General features: G+C 40.8%; 1 protein-coding gene across 1 annotated transcript in view; it reads right to left on the bottom strand.

The window, feature by feature from the left end:
- Positions 1-447: 447 nt before the first annotated feature.
- AAK1 (AP2 associated kinase 1) overlaps positions 448-24,516 on the bottom strand; it is a gene marked incomplete at its 3' end in the record, with an annotated part of 138,264 nt that continues 114,195 nt past the window's right edge. The window contains 5 exon segments of the mRNA XM_034761770.1: positions 448-1,541; positions 11,955-12,059; positions 15,536-15,646; positions 17,570-17,671; positions 18,556-18,657. Coding sequence (XP_034617661.1) covers positions 448-1,541; positions 11,955-12,059; positions 15,536-15,646; positions 17,570-17,671; positions 18,556-18,657 — 1,514 coding nt within the window.

The following is a 24,516-nucleotide window of genomic DNA, read 5'->3' as shown; positions in this document are numbered from 1 at the left end:
GCCTTTCTACTTCAAACTCATTTCTTCTCCAGAGCATTAGCTTGTCCTGATTGATTTGCTCTGGCATCCTAACTGTATGCTAGTATCAATGGTAATTCATTTTATCCCAAATGGATTTCCCCCCACTGAAGCCAGAAAATATGGAATATTACTGGTTTAAATAAGAATCTAAAAAGTATTGGGGGGAAATAGCCACTAAAAAAGGATGGGAAAAAACTCGAGAGCCTGGAATTCAATATCCTGAAACTATCTAACATAACTTAAAATGGTTTAACTAAATATCACCGCAACTGGAGTTTTGAACAACAACAACAAAAAAATATTGCTATGGTTGCTCGTTTTGACTAAGAGATTGAAGGTCCTGTGAGAAATGCACATTCCCCCTTTCTCTCAGACTGTTTAAGGCTTTTGCTTTCCTGATTTGGAAGGAAAGGGTGCTGAAGCAAATGGGTCAACACTGGGTAGCTCTTTAGTCCTGGAAGACAGAGAAGCAATAGAGACAGATCCTGCAATAGCCTGTTTGTTGGTCTGAGAAACCACTTTGTATGCTGCTATAGGTTGGACTTCCAGACCCTGCCCATCTTCCGGACTGTAGTGACGGGAATACTTTGATAGAGACTGTGGACGGAAAGGCTTACTAACCATTGAACCCAAGACGGCTTCTTGGGGAAGTGCATGTCCTTGGTTTTTATCATTAGGAATGCCACCAAGTTCTTTAAATGTACCTTTGGGAGGAATGCCTTCTTGGGTCTCCACTGGTCTTATGGAATGAGACGGAAGGTTGGCTGGCTGAATAAACCCTACCCCAGAGTACTGAGCTCTAGATGAGACAGACAATCCACATGTTCCTGTATCCAAGTTTTGGAACTTGGAGTTATCTACATGTTGGACATCACCAGTTTGACCTAGGAAAGAGGCTTGAATGTGAGGCTCCTTAGAAACGTTATGAGAAGTCAACTCTTCCAAGCTTTTCTTTTTTGTGAAAGGGGCACTTAGGAATACATCTGCCTCTTCTGGCTGCCTGACAGGCACATTGCTCTTGGAGATGAAGGGAGCTTTGGTAAAGATGTCCAACTCATCATGCACTAATCTTGAGCTTCGGAAAGGAGCCGTGGCAAAGACATCTGGCTCATTGAAAATTTCTCCGGAGTGCTGCTGAAAGGCTGTAAACAGAGCTTTCCCCATGCTGCTCTGGGAAGGCTGGGGCTTGGAATCTTCTCTGGAAGCCACAAATCTTTCCTTGAGTGTCGATTGCAACTTACTGGACTCCTCTTCTTCTTCTGAGTCCATAAGTAAAGGCCTGGACCCACTACAATCCAAGATGTCCACCTCATGGTCTGTCCCCTCTCCCTCACTGCTGTGGAAAGAACTGTTGCTTGAAGGCCCATCTCTTGCGAAGTAATCAGATTCTGAATTGTGCTGAGTTTTCACCTCAAGCATTTCAGGCTGGCCTTTGTACAGAGGAAGTCCATCAGTAGCAGCAGACAGTTTACTGTGCTCAGTGGTTAGGACAGGATATACAACTTGTTCCCTCTGCAAACCTATAAGAACAAAACAAGAGCATTACTCAATGGGCTAGATTCATGTAGTCAAACACAAAAGAAACTTAACCATATCAGAAATGTTATGATGTTCAGATTTAAACTGCCACACATGGAAAATGGGAAAATAAAATAAAATTAAGATCAGGCAAGGCATTCAAAGCACACAAACTGGAAAAAAATTAAGCACTTCCTCACAAGTAAGGACACCACAAGTACAACATGTTAAAAAGAAATGGAAGATGTTAGATACTCAGACGTTCCAATTCAACATTCCCTCCTGACATCGTTCTACAAGGATCTTTTCTATAGATCACTCACAAGAACCACAACCTACGTGGGTTTTCATTTCGGAAAACTGCTGTCTAGCGTGAAGTACCAGTGAATGGACAGGTCTCAGTATAATCAACACTGCCTATTGACATAACAGCCCCCTACTTGCAAATAGCAGTGGAGTAGAATCTCGATTTTACAAATCCAATCTTACAAATGACTTCTTATATGAACCATCTTTCTGATGGGGAGGGCAAAAATCATAACACAAAAAATGTCAGTGAAGAACAAGTTGACATCATTCACATTCTGATGTGTTCAGTGCCTTGCAAATCACTTTGCAGTGGCTTGAAGAACAAGAAAGAAAAACCAAGAATGTGGTGCACCACACTGCAACTTATGCACCATACCTCTTGCAAAGTTGAGATCTTCAATTTTATGAACTCTTGGATTTTATGAATGCCTCAATTCCAAATTAGTTCATAAAATAGGGGTTCTACTGTATATTGTTTGGCATTTTTTAAAGATTTAATTTTTATTTCTGGGAGCTGGCTCACAGAAAAAAGTGGCATTGCACTGAGGGCACGTAAAATACACACACTGGCGTCCCTTACTGTGAAAGTAGTAGGTGTTTTAAAAGAAATAAAACGTGTTTCCTTTAGCAAGGTATCCTACAGGATTTTGTATCAAATCCAGTAATTTTCACAATGGTACTCAAGCCATTGCAAAACAGTCACAGTTAAATTTAAACAACCCTATATAATGATTACAAATGAAATATCTAACACGCTTCTAATGGACTAGCTTGGTTCTAGGTGTTAGTAAGATATTACTAATAAGGAAGAAGTGGAGGCTTACTATCCTGCAGTTCTCTAGTTATAGAAGCTCAAGAGTTGGCTTGTTTTTGCCTTATGAATCACACAGACAGTTATCAGAATACAAGATATCTTACCTTCAAAGAACTATTAGCAGGTTAGAAGTATGTCATTGGACTCATGTTAGCAAGAGGATAGGAAAAAGGCACATGAAAAACTAAAGCAGTATAGATTCCAGACAAAAATATTTGGGTTTTGGTAAGTGATATTCATCGAGCAATAGGACAGAAAAATGCACTTACACTTCCTTTTGCTTTAAGCAAAACACATCTCGCAGTTTTGCAAACTTGCATGATCACCCACCCCCATCCTCTGCATATATAAAATATGTAAACATACACACTGAACTTCAGGCATAAAACACATAATATATTACACCAATTTCTCATAATTAAAGACAATACTCAGATAGACATCCAAACGATTATTTATTGGGAAACTATTCACTTAAAATACATTACACTGTAAAGTAAAGCAGTGTAGATATAGGTGAGCATTTTATAAGATACTGTACAAAAATACTGTCTACCTTCTCTGAAGCGTATGCTGTCAGGAATGATTTAAACTTAAATACTAATCTCAGTTTGACTACAGTAACAAAAAAGTCTAATTATCTATATAGATTTTTTTTTTTCTCCTTTCAAGAGGTTGACTATATATTTACTGAGTGCCCACGCTGGGTGGTATTGTGTGATTTAAAACAGCAACTGACAAAGACCAAGACTTGCAGAAGCCTCACATTGGAACATGATGTGGTACAGGAAAATAAGGAAGGGAGGGGGGGAGAAAAGAGGATCATGAGCATGCATCATCACAGATGTAACATACATGCGAATTCGCTGTAATTAATGTTATAATGCAAACTATTCAATATTTTTGTAGACCACTATTTCACTAGACAAATCATTTTACCTGAATTATGATTTTTCCTACAGTGTTATCTGCATAATAAGCTTGTATCTACAATCATGGTGTACAGAGTATGATCTATAAAAAGATAGAGATAGGAGGGAAAACAGGTTCAATCTAATTTAAGCCCCAATCAGTTAAGGACAGTAGCAGCATCCATCTGAACAGAATATGGAGACAGCACCGGATAGTTACATTGCCAAGGTTCTGAAGTTAGCATAATTTGTTCCATGACATTCTGCTCTCTGCCCTTGTTGTTAGCTTCAGCCCGGCAAAGCAGCTGTTCTGTGCAGTATTCCAAACTATGGACTGTCAGGGCAGCCGCAGTTTGTGCACGTGGCCAGCTTTCAGCCCATGCCAGACCAGTGGCTCTGCGCTAGGTCTACATCCTGCAGAGATGCATGCAAGGGATGTAGATGCTCTTCTGGGTAGCCACTGCGCCTTCCACTTGTCAATACCTCACACTTAGGCTTAAGTGTGGATGGCCTTGGACATTCGGGACAGAAATTCACCCCCTGCAGAAGATCAGGTCAAAGGCCTCTGCATCATCATTTAGCAAGACTTCAGTGCCCAAAACAGTGCTTACACTGTGCCTAGATCTTGTGCTGGCCTCTTGCACAGGGGCCAGTTTCACCCCGAGCCTACGTAATAGTTGCTGGAAGGTACTACAAGAATTAGAGCATACTAAAGATTTTCAAGACAAACAAGTGTGTATAGGTGTGCCACTTGAGACGCCATGTGTCGACAAAAGTGGAGTTCTATTCAAGTGTACAGTGATTGCCATCAGAATCTTAACATTTGCCAATGGTTACCACACCAGTATCTATGCTACCACACTTGTTTCCTATTCTAACTACAAGTGGGGGAAACTTGGCTCCCCTACACCATGAGGAGCTAACGTTCCTCTGATACTAGCTATTTTTTTAAATGGCCAGCCACTGTATTTTAGCATATTGCTATCATATGACAAAGAAAGATGAGCAGAAATGCAGCAAGGTATGCAAGTCTGAGGTGTCACCTTTGCTTAGTTGGGTCAGCACTGTCCACGAGAGGGGCCAGCCACCCCTCAGTGTAACTTCTGATGGTTCAATGCTTTTACAAGGTAATTAACATTTTAGTTGTGAGGGCAATATTAATAGAGAAGGACAAAGTTCTACCGTCATTAGTCACCAAGGGAAATTTTCCGGCATCTTTTCCTGAAGGAAGAAAGTGAGAATTTTGTAGCAGTACCCTTTTAACAAAAAAACAAAAACAAAAAAAAACCCACACACAATCACTCCACTCCACAATGGATTCAACATTGATGAAGGATCCAGGCCCACGTTCTAAATTCTCTGGTTCTCTCAGTGCATTTCACTAAGAGAAGAGTAAAGGATTAGTTACAAGAGTAGCTAGTGCACCAGTCCCATAACTAACTAAACTGCCAAGCTTTTTAGAAATATTTAGGTGTGTCCCCTTTTGGACAGGGGCAGTAGGCCAATGGGTTTGTTCTTACAGATAAATAGTTTTTATATAAGTGAGTTAAAAAAAAAATAGGGAGATAGGATAAAGTTACAGACTCTGAAGTGCTCAAGGTCTGCATGAAGGTGGTGTAAAAGTTAACAAGCAACCCTGTGACAGGAACATGAAGACAGTCATATTCGGCCCAAGCCCCAGGTTTTGCGTTGATTAGTCTGGAGGAGCATGCAATGTAAACGTAAGTGCAAGTGGATCCTTTAAGTTAGCTCCTATAGATAGTGTCCAACATGGACGGTCCAACAGTTCCCATCCCAGGTCAAAGAGAGACCAATGTGACTGATGCACTCAAGGGAAGGCGATTTCTATTTTCAAAGGGTACCAGCCATTTCATTCTAGGTCATGGGTGAAGGGTGGAAAGGGCCATTCCACAAATAGCTGTGGTTAGAATGTAAAGGGCAGGCTTAGTAAAATTACGACCGTGCTACTAGCTTTGAAACCCTATTTCATGGCACTGTTTCCAATCACACTGTCGGTAAGCAAGCTAAACAAGATGCTTGGTTGCCTTTTATGAACACACAGAACAGCCACAATCTCCACACATCGGTTTTTTGGCATCACCTATAGGCCCAGTTGCCAACCTCGATAAAGTTGTGCAAGAAGGGGATGCACACAACCTCTCTTTGTTGGGAGAGGATACTCTAACACTTTAGCATGCCAAGAAATATTAACACTGCCAACGGGCAGTTGCCCTTCAGTTATCCAATCAGAAAGATGGTCCAAACTTGTAAAGTTAGAATATTTCTAAGCATGCTCACTAGTAATAGTTGAAGACTTTATTCCTTAAGATGTTTACATAAGATAGAACTTGGATTAGATAACTTTTTCCCCCCTTGTATACAATACTTGGTAGAAATTTTTAGACTCAAACATTGTATTAAAGAAAAACACTCCCCGAGAACATAGACTTGCTTTACCTTCTTCAGACAGAAGGTATATATTAAAAATATACATCCTGGGATAGATCAGGATCTGCACAATGCCGCAGTGTAGAATACTCACAATAAACAGATGTAGTTCACGTTGCTACAGTAAGTATAGACAAAAACAAAACAAAACCCCTCTATGTGATAACTGCTGCTTTGAGACTTTAGTTTGCATAGATTAGCAACATATAAAGCCTGTAATAACCTTAATGTTTATAGCGGGTGAGAGGGAAGAGACAGCTTGTTACAGGTTAGAATATATCAACACTTGAACGGTTTTCTTCTTTTTATGAACATTGTGCAGTGATTGCAAGCTACTAGAATAATTAACGCAAGAAAACAAAAAAAAATACACTGAACAGCTTTTGCCTCAAGTCAATGGGAAACTTTTCATTGACTTTAAAAGGACACTGGATCAGGCCCTACAATTAGAACCTTTGAAAGAATACAGGTATTGCCGGAGTTGAAGTTGCCTTTCAATGCAGTAATTCTGCTGTTTTGTACCAAACATTTTATCTAGACAAAGCCATAAAGATCCTATCATCTGATGTTGACTGGGTAAAACTAATACAATAGCTGGAACATATGGCTATTGGCTAGGTTTGTTTGTGATCTTAAAAAAAAATAAAAAATAAAATAAATAAAAAGTGATCAATGCTTCCCTTATTCACCTTCATTGAGGAGATGGTGTATTCTTTCCTTGTACTCGAATGCCCGTCGAGGTTAAAAATAAGGGAGCAGTAATCATAATAAATATCTAGCTCATACATAGCACTTTTGATCTATAGATCTCAAAGCACTTTACAGAAAGAAGCCAGTACCATTTCCTCCCCATTTTAAACATGGAGAAGCTTAGGCACAGAGGGGTGAAGTGAGTTGACCAGGGTCACCCAGCAAGCCAGTGGCAGAGCTGGGAATAGACTCCAGCTCTTCTGAGGACCAGTCCATTGCTGTATCCTCTAGGCCACACTACCCCAAAGATAATGATTTGTGTCTCCTCTGTTTGGCATCTTGTGCAGCCATTTATTCCCCTGCAGAGTGAGTAAAAGCAGGTATAAAACATTCTGATTAGGTAGAGTTTTATTCCCACTTCATACATGTTTAAGTGACCCTAGTAGTGGAGAATAAAGCTTACTCAGATTGTGAATAAATCTTCTTTTTAGATAAAGCTGAGACAATTAGACTCCTCAGATACACATAGTTCAGGTTTAAAGAATGGTTTGTGATTGCTTCAGAGGAATACCCGGCTGATTTAGTATGGTGGAGCAGACTAGCACAAGGCCTATGCACCACTCCAGTCCTTTTAAAAAAAAAAAATAAATAAAATATAAGAGGGCTTATGTGGTGCACAAGATTTGTGCATGCCCTTTGCACACAAGTGAATTTAATCCCATGTGTGAAACAGCTGGCCTCCATCTATAAGGAACAGTTCCTACCTCATTATTCCAAAACTCAGTTTTCTGCTCGGATGAAGTGGTTGTAGCATGCAGTGCCCACACTTTGATGCAAAGTTGCTACATGATTAATTTGGATCGATTATTTCCATCCCACATCTCTCAAAACATCCCTTCCTTTTACACCCAGATTTGCCACACCCAAGGCTGATTTCTTATAAATTCCTTCCACAATTTAAAACAAAAAAACAAAAACCAGGAAATTTTTTTTTAACCGAAAATGCCGCTGAAGAAAATTAATTCCAAGTCATGAATGTTTGTGCTTTATCCCATGTTTGTGTCCCTCTTTGAGGTCTGTGGCTTACAGGCTCCACATCTGGGGTTTGCCAGTGCACCCCTCAACTTTCTAAGCTCACCTGGGCCCCCCGTTCTCATCTGATCTTGTATTTCAGTGATGCAGCCTTTTCAAATGGCTTTATGGAAAAACCATTTTAGGCAGAGCTAGCTCCTGGCTGGTTGTGGAGAAGGGGGATGGGGGTTAAAATAGGTTTTTTAAACGGTAGCAGGATCATCAGTAGAAGTCCCCTCCACACAATAGCTGGGATTTGCTGGAACGATCACATGCACCTTGCAATGTGTCGTAATAGAGCCCAGAAGCTCTGACCCAGTCACCTTTGCCACTTGAAGACACTCGCATCCATTTTGATCAATTGTTTTGTGGGGCTCAAAGTTTAACTGTTCACCAGTTTGTGCAGTAACTTGGAAGTCCACAAATAAATCCTGCTCCTGATGTGATAACGAAGATTGCAAAGTCCTATCTCTGCCTTGAAAGGGGAGTTGCACTGACTTTTGTATGGTGGCTACATTTGAAAGTATAAAATCCTGTAGGCGCATCCATTAAGGTACCAAGGAAACCAATGTCAAGAACTGCACTAGTGACCCAAGGACATTGGGATGTGATGGTTCCTTCATCAGTATATGAATCAACAACGTACTAGCAGAAAAAGGAGAATCATCTTGTGTCACTTCACTCAGCATAGATTTCTACCCATTTGGGGACAACAGATGGAGGAACAAACCTTGGAGGGGATAGATAAGCATTTGACTTGTCCCCCTTCTTGTTTTCATGATTATAATAGAACATCTTTATGGTGGTTAGTAAACTTGTATTCTTATGCCAAATTCTTTGGCATAGAAACTGGATGACAGTTCACTCTGTGCCTTTCCTTCTTGCTAGCAATTTTCACACAACTTCTTCCCAATTGAGCAGTTTACACCACGTGAACCTAATGTTTGCAGGCTAAAACCATTTTTTTTAAAAATAGAGATATACCTATCTCACAGAACTAGAAGGCACCTTGAAAGGTCATTGAGGTCAGTCCCCTGCCTTCACAACAGGACCAAGTACCGTCCCTGACAGATTTTTGCCCCAGATCCCTAAATGGCCCCCTCAAGCATTGAACTCACAACCCTGGGTTTAGCAGGCCAATGCTCAAACCATTGAGCTATCCCTCCCTCATTTTAGCAGTTTTTAAAATTAATCCCCCATCTCCTTTAAAGAAACTGAAGTCTTCATACTTCTCTTGCATTTTCCATTCCACACATCTCTTCTGTAACATTTCTTTAACAATCAGTGTCAAGTCTTTTCTTATGAGCTGGGTCTAAATCATACACCTTTATAAAGGATTATGCTTCCATTGTATTGCATTTCCCTCCCAGATCCATGAATAGCTATTTTAAAAACAATAAAAAGAACATACACCTCTGCTTATTTAATAGCATCATTCCAAAACAACCCAGTGCTTTTATAATGTTGATTCCAGAACACTTGAACAAACTATTAGATTTAAAATCTTAAACATTCTTTAAAAGTACTTTAATTCACAGAAATCTCTTGGTTTCTAATATACAGTAGATGATTACTTTTTTTTTTTTAAATCCATTCTCTTTTCATGTATTTTCAGTATCTGGCTATACAATAACTTTCTATCTAAAGCTTTTTCATGTTCTCCAGTCCAATTTGCCTGCTTTAGGAATAAAAAACAAACAAACAAAAAATAAAAATAAAATTCTATTGACAATTTTACTAAGATCATTTCCATAGCTCTCTCATGTAAAGCTTCTTCTGGAAAGTGCAGTATTACACATGTAATGATACAACACATTTAAGCAATACTTTTATTATGAAGTGTAGATTTTAAAAGAAGATTAACGGAGAGCAGACAATTGATGGTTAGTTCTATTTACAGAATTTGTTAAACTAAATGTTGGTGGGGGGGGAATAGTGGTGAAACTGGAAATAGGAGAGAAATGCTCACAGACTTTAATGTCTTTCCCTCTCAGGGAGAGGTCAATACATCTATAATTTAGTCATTCATACTTTCGCACATGAGAGTCTGCACTTGTACTAATACAGCTACATACACATACACAAGGTTAGCAGTAAGCTAGTAATTATTCCACTACAGAGGAAGAGTCCTTTTATTCAGGAAGAATTTTCAAATATATGATAGGAATGCTGGACTTTAAGATCATAAGCCAATGAAAACAAGTTTAGCGTATCCAGTTAGTTGACAAACTAAGCATGTCAAGGTAAAAAGAAAAAGGTAAATGCCATCAAATTGTATCTAGCTTGTCAGCACTCATTTCCAACTGTTTGAGGAGAGTGCATGCTTGTTCTACAAAGACTGAAGATCTGAATAAAGTTTACAGTAACTTGTCTACTGAAAAATGGTTCCATACTTAACTATGTTGCACTATATGTAGTTACAAGGGAAAAGAGGAAAACCCAGAACAGATACGAGACGTTTGACTAAAACCCAGGTTAAGAAAAAACAACTGTTGGACAATTTGGTTTGTACACAATTTACAGCTTGTTTTTTTAATCTAAAAACACATACATACACGCACGCACACAAAAATAACAGGAAAATACATCCGCTGCTGCCACATTGCCCTTTTCGGCTAACAGTTCATTCAGTATAAAGACACTACAGCCATACTCGCATGTATTTGGTTCTCAATTTTTGAAATATTTCACTTGGGGTCCTTTTTCTATCATTAACATTTGGGGTTCTTTTTTGAGAAAGCACAATCTGTTCGTGAGCTGGATCATTTTAGAGGGGGTGTGGAAAACCCTCTCAATTTACATGATCACCATATTTACCGTGCAGCTCCACTGCAGCAATACCCAATTTATTTTTTTTCCCCCCTCTGAAGCATATATTGCCAATTTAAAAACCATCTTCTCCTAATTTGTCTCCTACCTAGGAGATGAATAGCGCTAGTGATTTTGTGTCCTTTCCTTTTGCCCATTTGTCGGAAATCCTCCCTTCTCCCCTCTAAGGTTAAACACATATGTTAGCACTCTAGCCTAAGGAAAAAGAAATATCCGTTGTATGCCATTTCTAGCAAGGATCATACATAGACTACAATTAACTAATTCATTTACAGTTAAGCTTTCGGTGGAGCTATGTGTAAGTCTCAGCAGAGTGGATAATGAGGAGTAGTGTTTCCTTTAGACATATGCTAGCCAAGACAGGTGCATAAGGAACCATAGCAGATTGTACCAGGGATGAGCTGAAGGACGGACTATGGGAATAGGTGGGACAGAAATAGAATCCGTTCCTGGGCCGGGAGATGGGAACATAGGGGGTTGTCTCCTTCTGTTTGCAGATTTTTTTTTTTTTTTTTTTTTTTTTTTTTTAAATAAAACCCAAAAAAACCTGAAGGTTAACTCCTCTGGAAATGAAAATGTAGATAAGGTACGTTACAGAAACTGCATCTGCTACTGGGTCACTGCTACAGGTCTATGAGCTGATCCACCAGCAGTAAAGACCTGGCTAGGTTGGGAAGACTGGATTCAGAGCTTCCACTGTTGTTTCTAGAATGCCCACCTGAAAGGGTGAGAGATAGGAATTCAGTATTGCACAGGACACACACAGGTTAGTTTCAGATGTTCAAGCACAAGCAAAGAAAGAACAACCAGAGAAAGCAACTTTAAGCTGAGCTAAGCTATTCTATGTTACGGGTACTATGGTATGCAGTGTTGTTATAGCCGTGTCAATGGCAAGGATATTAGAGGAGACAAGGTGGGTCAGGCAATATATCTTTTATGGACGGACTTCTATTGGTGAGGGAGACAAGGTAGCAGCCACCGCCAAGATTTACACACAATAAGGCCTTCATGGGGCAGAGTAAGCCTTCTAATTCATGACGGTGGGGCAGCCAGGCCAAATTTGAGTGAATGGCATTGTGACCAAGTGGTGAATGAATCCTTCTCAGTATTGTATTATCCTATCTCATTGGGCCCGATTCTCCTTTCCCCCCACCCCCCATGTTTGAAAATCAGGAGTAACCTGAAAGAATGGAGCAAGACAATCTGGCATAAGCCAGAGGAGAATTAGGCTCACTGATAACTAAGGAGATATGGTTTCCGTGTAATTTATGTGTACGGCTTAGCATGACTGCCCAATAAACTGGTTGCCATCATGTGTGTTCTTTTTAAAAATCCTCGCTTACCTTGTGAATTTTTGGATATCAACACTGGGATAGGGTCAAACTCATCTTCTGCCACCTTTTCAGAGCCCTCAGGAACATCAAAGCCTGATATCAGATTAGTATCTTCTGCAGTGTAAAGGAGAAACGCAGGTAAAGAAGCAAAGATAGCAAAAAAAGCATGTTAGAATTGCCAAAAATGTTAGGGTTGTTTTTTTTTAAGTGGTTAAAAAGTAAGAGTTTAAATAAAAAGTTGAAATAAAGTTGCTAAGTCTATAAGAAGATAATAGGTGAAGAGTCAAACTCAAAAGCAAAAAAATAAAAACCAAACCCAAAACATACACGCACATACTCAGCTGAACCAATTAATGAGAACCAACATAAAATTTGGCCAACCCAATGCTTTAGCAGTTAGTACCTTTCCTAGCTATGCTAGAAAACATGGTTTGAGGTTACACTGGCACACTGCATGGCCAGCAAGGATAGGGGGGCAGGGGGCGAAGGAAACAGGAATGAAAATATTCTTTTGCATCTTATGTTCTTATTCTCAAACACCAGTACAGTTCCAGCAAACAGTCTACCTCTTTGGTCATGGGACCACATATATAAAGGGAGATTTTGAGGAGAAAGATGGCAGCCTGGCACAAGGGAGGTGTACAAAAGGTCCAAGACCGATTAATCAGATGAGCCAATACATGAGTTATTGCCCGTGGGAAAGAAGGCAAATAGGGGCTTGAAATCAATGGGAATTAGATGCCTAAACTTCTTAGGGATTTTTTGAAAATCCCACTAAATGCCTCTCTGCTTCTTTAAGTAACTAAGTACCTTGGAAAATCTGGTCCTCAGACCCTATGTGAAGCATATTCCCTCGCTATGGCTCAGGGAATATGAGTAAATAGGTTCTGTTGACCAGAAGCATTCTCCCACTCATACAAAAAAATCCCTTTAGATGAAGTTGATAAATATCCTACTAGATTTTGGCCGTGCAGGTGAAGGAAACCCTGTGAAAACACCTGGCTCTTAGGAGTATAAAGGGGAAAACCACATGTTTCTACAGAATGAACATGCAGACAAGCCAGGATCATGCAAGTAGGCTTTATGGCTTGGCTTAGAAGTAGTGTTCTTCAGCAATCAGACAAATAGCTGAGCACCTTTTTGAGCCAACCAATGTTCTTTTCAGCTCTATCCATAATTGTTGATAGCTTTGAGACAACAGAAGTTTGTAATACATTTAGCCATCTACATCTGTAGGCATTAAGGGAAGATTGTTGAAACTTGCACTCATTTTAGGCATCTTCTCAAGATGAGACAAATGCAAGCAAGTATATACTTTTGGATGGGTTTCGTTAAGAGATGCATTTTCTCTTCAGCTCACTGTTTCAAGCTATTTATAGTAATAAACATACACTATTCTGTCACAGTCTTTCCCATCCCACACATCCGGGATTCAGTTTTTTGTTGAGTAAATGCAAAGTAATGACAACCAAGTCTTGAGGGGTTCTAATTTACAGCCTAAGAAACACAATATAACCTAGCAATACATTTGAATTCTCTAGTGTAACTTGCTGAATAAGATACAGCGGTTTGGAGAGAAAATCAACTCATCTCTGTATATTATTGTTATTGATATAAGCATCCACCCCATTTTTTAAAATCTTTCTACATTTATCAAAATTCCCAAGAGCCAATAGCTGACGTGATTAAGGCATGTCTGTAGTATCAATAATATCTTGCGGCATTGAGTTCCACAGGCTGATTATTCTTTTGCACACAGTGCACAATTAGCCAGTTCAACTTATTGCCACGGGATTCACTGAAGCAAAGAATTAATTAAAAAAAGGATCGGACAGCTATATGGATAAGGAGATCATCCAGAGCTATAATAAATAATAATAAAGATTTTGTAGAAAAGCCACAGACAAGAGTTTTGGAAAAAGATATAAACCTTATGTGTCCAATAACCTTGAAAGGGAAAGTGAGATTTCCACGTTTGCCCTCAAGGCAATAGAAATAGTGGGAAATCAGGCAGAAGTCTCAATTCATTCTCTCATTTCTTATTGAAGTCCAACATTTTGAGCTTCCATTTTGCTGAGTTCCATCACAGAATAATAGCCAGTGAACATACATTTCAAGCCATTTACTCAGAATAAAGTGGCAGGGAAGTTTACTGTTGCAATGAGTAATTAGGAGAATTGTTTGTTTAAACCCAAAAGCTTTATGAAAAATGCAATCTCATTTTAAAATGCCATTGACTGTAAAAATTGATTACAGACTATTTCTACTGCACTTCCTCTAGGGACTGAACATTTTCTGTTGCCATAGGGATGCTTATCAATTGAGCTAAACAAATCTCAGTGTGAACAGACACCCAGAGGTCAAATCCAGGTTAGTATTTCGCTCTTTGGGCCTGTCTTTTCAATGCATTAAAATGAAGGAAAAACCCCTGTAGAGGTATTTACCATCCAAGATACACTCCACATTTTATTTGCATATTACTCATTGCCTGGCATTTTTCTAATAGCTGGAGATGTTACGGTGATCACTTCAGCACAGAGCAGGAAACTGGAAGATCACAGCAGGAAAAGTACATCTTAAAACCTGTGCTTGAAGCTCTGAACTAATGAGTGATGGTGAAACAGTCCAGATCCAAATACACCGAGGACCTAATTTTCACCCCCACTGACTTCACTGGAGTGGTGGATGGTGAGCAACTTTGCGGGGTGGGGGTGTGCGTGGGGGGGAAATCAAGCCTCAAGTATATTCAGATCCTAGCACAGATGGTAAGTGAAACATGCAAGGTCTTGCACAACACAACAAGAGCAGAGCTGGAAACAGAACCCGGATCTCCTATGCCAAGGCATGTTCGTTAGCCACTAGACAATGCTCAGGCCAACCTCCAGAACTGCAATTCTTCATAGCCACAACACGTTAGCCCATTGTTACTCTGCAGTTCAGGTTCCCCAGCCCACCTCCCACAAGTATACCCCACTAAACTTTTTGGTTTGTACATTACACTTGAACACCTAGTCACTTCTGTAATTAGTGTGACTTGGTTCACGGGCTTTTTCTAGCTAAACGCTTCAGGGAAGAGGACATGTTCCTGAAATCTGGCAAGTCACAGAGGACTTATGCTACAGACAAATCAAACAATGGCTCTTCGAGATGGGAAGCACAGGGTTTCAAAAGCACACGTGGTCAGAGAAGATGATTATGCAGTAATCCCTGCTGGCCTTAAATAAACAAACAAACAAACAAACAAACCAACCTATGAATACTGGAGCATTAAGGCAAATACTATTACACACATGTACACGCAAAAAATATACAGCAAGTAAGTCTTAAGTGCATTTGTTTGCAGAATCATGCTGAACGGTTTTCATATTTTCTGTTGGTAATTTGATGCCCCCAGTATTAAAGCCTACACTGTACATTACAAGTGTTACCACGTCATGGGACAAGGCAACAGGGCCCAGTAAAGAATATGGGTCAGATCACCAGTTGGTATAAATCAGCATAATTCCACTGATTTTGAGTTACACCTGCTGAGCATCTGACCCTACAACATCACGTACAGGTATGACAAAAAACACCCAGTGGCAGGTTACCTTTGTGAGCTTGAGCTGAAATAGCTATAGGAGCAAACTCGTCCAAGAGGTCAGCAGCGGGGTTAGAAAGCAGAGAGCAGTCAAGTAGAGAATCTTCCCCAGTGAGCGAGTCTGTCCAGATTAACAGCCATCAGGCCACAGCAACGACAGCATTAAACAGCACACACACAAGACTGTTAGATTAATACTGTCACACTCCTGTTACCATCCAGTTAGTACTGAAAGGGCAGTTTGCAGATCCTGCATGTAGCCACATCTAACATTATTCTGGCGGGGAAAATTTCCCACCATTAGAGAGAGCAGTGAAGGATCCCAAAAAGTGTTTTAACCACCTACATGCAGAAAACCAGATTCACCGCAGGACAGCAGCCACCTCTGGAGCTGCGAAAGTAGCAGCCAAGTCAGAATCTTGCATAGTGGAATGGGCTAGACATTAGCCAAGAGAAGAGCGAGTCCCTCCCCTCTCGCAAAAAAACCCCTGATGGATCTTTGGATATTGTTTAAGTCAAGACTGGAATGAGGAGGCTTTTACAATTGTTGGCCTGGTTTAATGTCTTGTTGGAAAGACATACAGACTATGGTATTTACTTTGCAAAGAAGGAGAGAGTTGCTTATAGGAGGATTTGAACCCATGGTTTCAGGGAAGCAAGCCTGATATTTTAGATGCAGCTGACAACCTTTCTGAGATAAATAAGTAGCTGAGCTCAAGTATCTGAAGAGGCTTGTCAGCCATAGATCAGACTACACACCATTCATTTCTGTGTAAAAGAAACGTTAAGTAACCTTTCAGATATCTTAAAGCTACTGGTCTCCTGTGGCACATTGGGACGCTGTCAGCTGGGGCCTATCCTGCGAAGTGCTGAACGCCCTGTTGAAGTCAGTGGGGCTCTGAGAAGATATAAGGATCCACCCGTAGGAGCAATTTTCAGGATCAGGGCTTATGGGGTAAGGAAGAGGGATGAATTGCCAATTACAGAACACAGACAAAATACATCTCTACCCCGATATAACGTGACCCGATATAACACGAATTCGGATATAACGCGGTAAAGCAGCGCTCCGGGGCGGGTGGGGCTGCGCACTCCGGTGGATCAAAGCAAGTTCAATATAACGCGATTTCACTTATAACGCGGTAAGATTTTTTGGCTCCCGAGGACAGCGTTATATCAGGGTAGAGGTGTACAGGTGACACTGAAGACTGGCATTCATAACAGCCACAGGAGATCTCAGCAGTAAACTGGAAATTACCAGGGAAGTTTCATATTCATATTGGCAACACACCACTAACAAATGTCTATAACTAGAAACACATGATTTTAAGGGAAGCTAATTGGGGGATCGGGATACGACTTTTTATTCTAGTGTGTTAAAGAGACATTAATGGATTAACAAACCATAGAGACATGGTCTGTCTACTCAGCAATTGGGGGTGGGGGGGGAAGGTGATTGCCACATGCGTAGGGATACCCGAGTTAGCTTTGATCTAGTTAGCTTGCAAGCACAGGCTAGCTACTCCACTGCATAGTCAGGGTCCTGAGTGGGCTTGCACTCAGCAGCTAGCCTGCGCTCCCAGTGCTTAACTGCCATTGGCACTTGAGCTAGTTAGAACACATCCACACATGCTGAAGTTCACATCTCTGATTGCAGTGTAGACATACCCACACTTCTACACCCTCAAGATCCAGAAGCCTCTCTAGTCATATATACCAGAACAAACAAACAAAATTATTTTATGTATGTGTCATCCTCATAGGAGCAGCACTTGTCAGTCCATTGTAACATCTGCTCTGGAACAAAAAAAGGGTACTTACTGCTTCCTTAAGATTCTTCTCCCGTGGGCTAACAGTGATCTTTAAGGAACCGGCTGAAATTAGCTTTATAAACACATGGTCAATTTAAACTGCAGGTGAGGTTAGGGGGAGGAGAGACAGAACAGTTTAGTCCAGTGGAGAAGGTCTTCCTATTCACTATAAAGAGGTCCTACAGACCACCCTAACGCTATCCCCCCATTTCAGTTTGTGGCATCTCACCAACCTGTTCTGTTGGAAGTAACTGAGTCGGTCTGGGAGGTGAGGTGCTGGGGCAGTGGAGCCTCCAGGCCAGGTATGAGACTCTCAACAGGTATGTCATCTTTTCCTTTCAGAATGCACCCGAGATCAGAGCAGAGAGAAGGGAGAAGTTAGTTTACCAAATACAGCACAGGTTGAAGCGGACAAGGCAGTTGTCTGAATCTTTAATTACCTCTTTAATACATAGGTCAGCTAGACTGGCAGGAATGTGGCAGCTTGATATTATACTCGGGTTCGTATAACAGCAAATCACTGAAACAGACCACTCAGGAATAACCCAGAGCCTAAAAGTTATTAGTCTTAAGTTTTTGCTAAGAAATCATCCATTAAAATTCCATCTCTCTTTGGTAATAGGGGACATATAAATACCCAAGTATCCGAGTGCCTCTCAATCTTTAATGTATTTATCCTCACACACACCCTGAAGCAGGGCAGTGCTATTATCCTCATATTACAGATGGGAAACTGAGATCCAGAGAGGCTAAGTGACTTGCCCTAGGTCACACGGAACTCGGTGGCAGGGCAGGGACTTGAACACAGATCTCCTGAATCCAAGGCTAGTTCCCTAACCACCCATCCTTGTTCAGAGTCCCTACATCCATTCCCCTCACCCAGCACATTATCCTCTCTCTACACACGGCTCAAAGAATCCCCTCCCCAGACACCACACTGTCACAGCTCTGCCACATTATTGATGACAATATGGTAAACCTCAAGAGTTTAAAGCAGTGCTGAGCTGTTCAGCAGTGACTCCCCCTGGAGTCAAGAGGTATGGTGCCTTGAGAGGCAAATTCGTCTCTTTGCACATACTCTCTTCTAAGCAAGGTGCGTTTTGCGATAGCTGCTGGCCTACCTTTCGCCTATCCTAGCCGGGCAGCATAAACATGCACAGTTATCGTATAAACATGCAGGAGCACAACATGCCATACAAATTACAGTTTGTTATTTTACCATTCACAGCATCAGAGGTGCAACCGAAGGGGTCAGCTAGAGGCAGGATATCAGGGAGCAGAAGCGCAGGCTCAGGAGATTTGAGACCCTCAATCAGTTTTTCTGGGTTAAGCAGAAAAGGAAGAAGAAAGGAAGGAAGCAGAAAGAAAGAAAGGAAAAAAAAATCAAAGACATTAAACAGCTGCTCATCTGAGGGACCAATCATCTTACATTACACTCTGTTAGTTCATATTAGCATGGCTCTATGCAGGAACACGCATCCTGCTTATACAGCGCCCTCCAAACAAGGATCTCAAAGCACTTCACTGAAGTATTTAACTGATCCATTTTACTTAGAACTAAAATGACACCTACAGAGGTTAAGACCCTAATTGAGTAAGTATGTAAGCATGTGCTTAAGTACTTCGCTGAACTCGGGGCCCTAAGTGACTTGACCAAGGTCACACAACAATTCAGTGGAAGAGAAAGTGTTCTAACCCCCACTGCTTTGCTCTAGAATACCAGGCTATGTTGCCTCCAGGAAGTCACCACAACAAAAACAAGCCAAGTCTTGCAATAGCATTAAAAATAAATAAATAAAATATATCTATAAACCCATGAACTGTAAAACAGTTTAAAGCTCATGAACCTTTCCCTAACTCTTCCTATATTAGAAAGCTATTTGGTTATATTAGAATCATCATATAAAAAGAAGGACACAGATCGTCAAACCCACCCAAAAGAGTTAGGCATACTATTTCCATTAATTATTACTAAAACTGCATACACAAATGCCTTAGGTGGCTAAAGAAAAATATTAAAACACTACAAAGCCAAGCCTCACAGATCTAACTTGGGTTTATACAGCTTTTCCAGTTACCAATCTTTTTTTTTCCCCGGATACCAAATATATTTTAAAATCGGATGTCGAGTTCTTGGCAACGGAATGCCCATTATTTCCATTGCTGAATAGGACTTCATTTTGGCAACTGCCAGAGACAGTGCTAAGGTACCTGGTTAGCATGGGCAGACAGTAAAGCTGGCTTAAGTTGCATGTACCTAGAAATCAACCTGGCACACACAACTGTGGAGAATTATGGATCAGGCCCCATTTGTGGTATTCAGATCCGGGAGTTTGGTTTGGGCCCTATTTCTCATTTTAGCTTTTACATTTCCTGTAAAATTCGGCTCATTTTCTTAATCACTGTACAAGCCTTGCACAGCACAAGAGTTAAAATTACAAAGTTTGGTATTTTTTAAATTAGATCTGCAATTTTAGTTATTCATATTTGAGACACACCTTCCAGGGGCCTGATTTCCAGACGAGGGTCTCTAGTCGGACACTCAAACTTTCTGAAAGCAACCTGGAATTGTTTGAAACCACTCTCCTCCATCACCACCCCGACCTCTTAAATGCATTTCTGTTCCACCCCCATGTTTCTTTAGTGAAATGTGTTCCTCTTTCATTTCCACCCCCCAACCCCAAAAGGGATCATCCATTTAACCCTCACATGCAAAAGGCTCTCTCTTTGGTCAGCCATATGGCAATAATTTTAGCAGACATGCAACCACGAACTGACTCATTGAAACATCTTCTGCTGATTATTGTGGGATGTGAGTGTTGTTAGTGAGCCTCTAGTCACTGGGTAGCTGTCTCCTGAGAGAACGCTTGGAATTTTAGAGAGCCGGAGAACATTTTTCGAACAAAAACTTGGGTTTTTTAGATGGAAAAAGGCCTTCCCCATTTCCTAAAAAGTTAAGCTATTCTCATCTTCCCCACACCCCCATCAAGTTTAAAATTTTTCCATGTAAAATTTGATGAAAAACTTCAGTGGTTCTTTGCCATAACTTGTTGCCTGTTTTTAATTTCTTGTTTCTTTCACTGCCAACTTTGATTGGTCAGCATGGTCACTGAAGTGCTACGTTCTTATGAATGCTGACATCTTTTAAGAGGACTACATCCCTTCAGAGTAGGGTTTACAATCTAAGCTAGACAAAACACGTACAGGGTAGGGAGCAGGCAAAGGAAGTTCACAAGGAATGTGATTGCGCAGTCCTGTTTGTTCTAATTGAAAATATAGACGGAGTGAGATTTTCAAAAGCTCCCAAGTGACTTAGTAGCTTTCAAGCATGTGGGTGCATTTGAACAGCCCAACCCATAGTTTCTATTTTATGTTGTACTCAGTCCTAAATGTAAGGATTGTGAGATGAAGCATGGTAACAGTAGCGGTGAAAGCCAATACGTGCAGGTTGGGGACGGAGTGAGGGCTGCTTAGCAAGTTATTAAATGCTCATTGACCTCTATGTAGACTGATCTATGGTTCTGCTTTAAGCAGCAGGAAGCGCTGCTATATTAAAGAGGTGCGTCTCTCTGACAGTTAGATTAGGGCAGTTTCTTTAAAATAACATGCTTATGAATAAACCACAAGCTCAGATTCTTGACATCAAGATCATCCAGCACAAAACAGGTTCGTGAATTCAAACTCTTTAGAATAACTTCACCAGGATGCATTTTTGACCACAGACGCCAAAGAAAAATACATAAACAGAAGGAAATGGTGTTTTAGCTTAGACTACTTCCAGTGCACTGATCTTGGGCAGCTGCAGTTCAATGGTAGGTGTGCCTAGAAAGGCAGAGCTCCCTGCTCTTCAGCCTCTCTAGTGATATGCCCTCCATCCAAGCAATAAAATAATTCAAGCTAAATGCTAGTTTTTATTTCAGACAGGAAAGTTACTTCATTGGAGCGGAACGGAGGTCACTTATTGGTTGTGGGAGAAACCAGCATGGTCAGATAACTAAGCTTAAATTGGAAAGATCATGAAGAGAGACAGAAGCATTTACAGGGGAAAAGTTACGATGGAGATCTCAGGGTCTCATTCCATTATCTGTACAAACACAGTAGCCAAAGTACACGCAGTCTTCCACATGAATTAATAAGGCTGCTTCTTGGGTAAGCAAATTTCATCCTCATCATCAAGCCTTCCACATGTCTTGGGTTCCACATGTGACAGGACAATCAATTGCCAAACAAACACACAATGCTTAGTGCTAGCTGCATCTTCCATTATATTGCATGGGATGGATTCTATAACCCCCGTTTTCTTTAGGCTATTGTGACAGATCTGTTACTCTCCTAACCGATAAAAATCTTCTCCTAGAAGATAAATAAGGGAGAGATTTTCAAAGCTACAAATAGCAGTCAGGCACCCAACTCCTGCTGACTTTCACAGAGAGTTTAGTACTTCTTTGCCATCTGTGCTTTGGAAAAACTACACCTAAATCTCTACAACACAAGGGGGAAGGGGAAGAAATCTATTTAAAATCTGATCAAACTTTAAATAACTAAAATTTTTGCTCTAAAGGTTTTGTTAAACATTCTTCTACTAAGAGACTAAAAAGGTAAGTTAAGTTACATGAATAATAGCAAGTCTAATGTAAAAACAGAAGTCGCTGAAATTTTTGTGTTACAGAATCAAGGCTCATTATTGCAAGATCTATGTTAAATTCTGTTTTTTATAGCATAGCTGAAAATTTAATGGGGATCTTTCCAACACAGTTTGCACTAGTGTAACTAACATGTAAAGTCCATCTGTGCCTGTGTCACTTCTCAGGTTATATCACTGAAGTGTGATCTACTAAGGATACCCTTGAACAACTGCACAACTGGAACGGACACTGGAGTGGTGTTAGCTGTCATGAACACCTAATACAAGGTCCTTGTTTATGGGTGCAATGCAAGGAACTGGTGATAATTGAGAGCTTTCAATAGGCTGAGCTATCACCGATCTTTTTACCCATATTCCACTATGGAAATTAAGATTAGGTGGGGGCACGGATGAATCCAAGGGCAAGCAATGTTTGCAAAGACCAACTGGACCCTACGGGTTGGGCCTGTCTTCTGGCTACGGTTGCTGAGGGACTCCTAAAGGGTTCCTACACCATTGAGCTCCTTAGATATTTACTACTGGACCTTCAAATTTAGCTTCTGGCTAGAAGGCTTTTGCTGTCTTTTCTGGAGTTGAGCACTGCGCTCTCATCTCAGAAGTCCCCGCCCCACGATAGGCTGCCAAAGCTTGATGAACAGTCTACATCATGGGTTCTCAAACTGGGGGTCATGATTCCTCAGGGGGTCACAAAGTTATTATGTGGGGGTCACAAACTGTCAGTCTCCACCCCAAAACCCGCTTTGCCTCCAGCATTTATAATAGTGTTAAATAAAAAAAAAAAAAAAAAAAGTGTTTTTTAATTTCTAAGGGGGTGGGTCACACTCATAGGTTTGCTGTGTGAAAGGGGTTACCAATGCAAAAGTCTGAGAACCACTGGTCTAAGTCTTCCAATCACAGCGTAAGTGATTCAGCTTAGGTCTGACTTTGTTATTTATTTTCTGTTTGGTTTCCAGGTTGGCAGTTTTCATTCCTGGTAGCAGGAGGGTGATTCTTAATGTTACTGCGACTGGCCTTGCTTTTACATGATCAAGGCTGCTGGCTGGGTAAGCAAATTGTATCCTCGAGTCTTCATGCACATCTTGCCAGAGTTGACCCAAGAGAATTATTAAAAAAACCCTCACATATTGTCAGACCCTTTTTCTGGAGCTGCTGTGGGAAACTGAAATTCTGCAGGAGTATTACTATTTACATATCATTTAAGCTAGTAACAACAAGCATTAAGGGGGGGGGAGGGGAGACCATTTAAAGCTACTGATTTGTTTCCTTTTGGGTGTGAGGCATGTTGCATAGAAAGCAGTGTGTCCACCAGTCACCCGCATTTGAGGACCCTGGCATATCATTTCAAAGGTGCTGAGCATCGAAGTCAATGGGAGATGCTGATTGCTCAATCTCTTTGAAAGCGAGGTCACTTATTCAGCAGCTAAAACGCCTGCTTCTCCTCTCACTCACATCAGTGTAAAATGGATACTGGAGTCCAAAGCAGTTGCAGAGTTACTCTTGACTTACATCAGTGTAAGAGCAGAATCAGGCAGCAAATATTGATTCAGGAACATAACATTAGAAAATCTAGCCTGAACAATTTGGCCTGTGTCCCCAAATCCATATCCGATCACGTGTATGCAAATCAGGTACTTCAGGTCTGCAGTTAGTTCATTGGCATGAATCAGGGATTTTCCATCTGCAACTGCTGAAGGCAAATTTTTTTCAGGCTCGTAAATTGCATCCATGTTTGGTAATCTGACCCTGGAATGTCCTGGCCTAGCAGTGAGTTTAAAGAGTGCGGTTACAAAGCCCTAGGAATTAGAGAGGCTGATGGGCCTTTAACTGGAGCAGTCCATTAGGTAGAGAAAGTAAAGGAGGATTCCTAAGAGACTTTCAAATTAAGCAGGGAAGGAAGAAAAACCAAACCAAAACCAAACCACACTTCTCTACTATGATCCACAATAATTCAATACCACTCTGAACAATCAAGCTGCAATATCTCAAAGCCAAGATCTTTATAGCCAGGCACTGCACGCTACAGGAACGTTATTCACTCTCGTGCCATGGAGGAAAAGCAAAAAGAAAGCTAATTCAATAGAGCACACAGCAGAGTCCTTTTCTTCTGGTGTCAACTGAGAAAGAAAAATACGGTTGTAAAAATCCTGCCAAGTCAACTGTGGCACCGAGGATTGGAGGTGGGATGGGGGGCAGGGGAATAACTGAAGTAAATAGAGTAGTCACTCAGGAAGATTTCTTCCTATTGATTAATCAAGTATTAAAGATGAAAGGAAAACTTCTAATTATTCAGCCTCAGACGGCTCTGACTAATCAAAGGATGGGCCTGGACTTTAATGCTCCTAATGGAGTTTCTGCAGACCTGAATTAATATATATTTGATATTGCAGAGCAAAAAAAAAAAGTTTATGTTATAAGAAATTAGCAGGGTGAGGTGTAATAAATAGAAAGCAGTTCCTTAGGGATGGAAGGTGGGTTTTTCAGTCTCCTAGGGGGCTTAGTACAGGTCACTAAGCTTTTAATGGGAATTGAGCATCT

This window comes from Trachemys scripta, chromosome 2 (genome assembly GCF_013100865.1).
Source record: "Trachemys scripta elegans isolate TJP31775 chromosome 2, CAS_Tse_1.0, whole genome shotgun sequence".
Classification (NCBI taxonomy): domain Eukaryota; kingdom Metazoa; phylum Chordata; order Testudines; family Emydidae; genus Trachemys; species Trachemys scripta.
The sequence above is the reverse complement of the archived record's forward strand: the minus strand, read 5'-3'. Positions and strand labels throughout refer to the sequence as shown.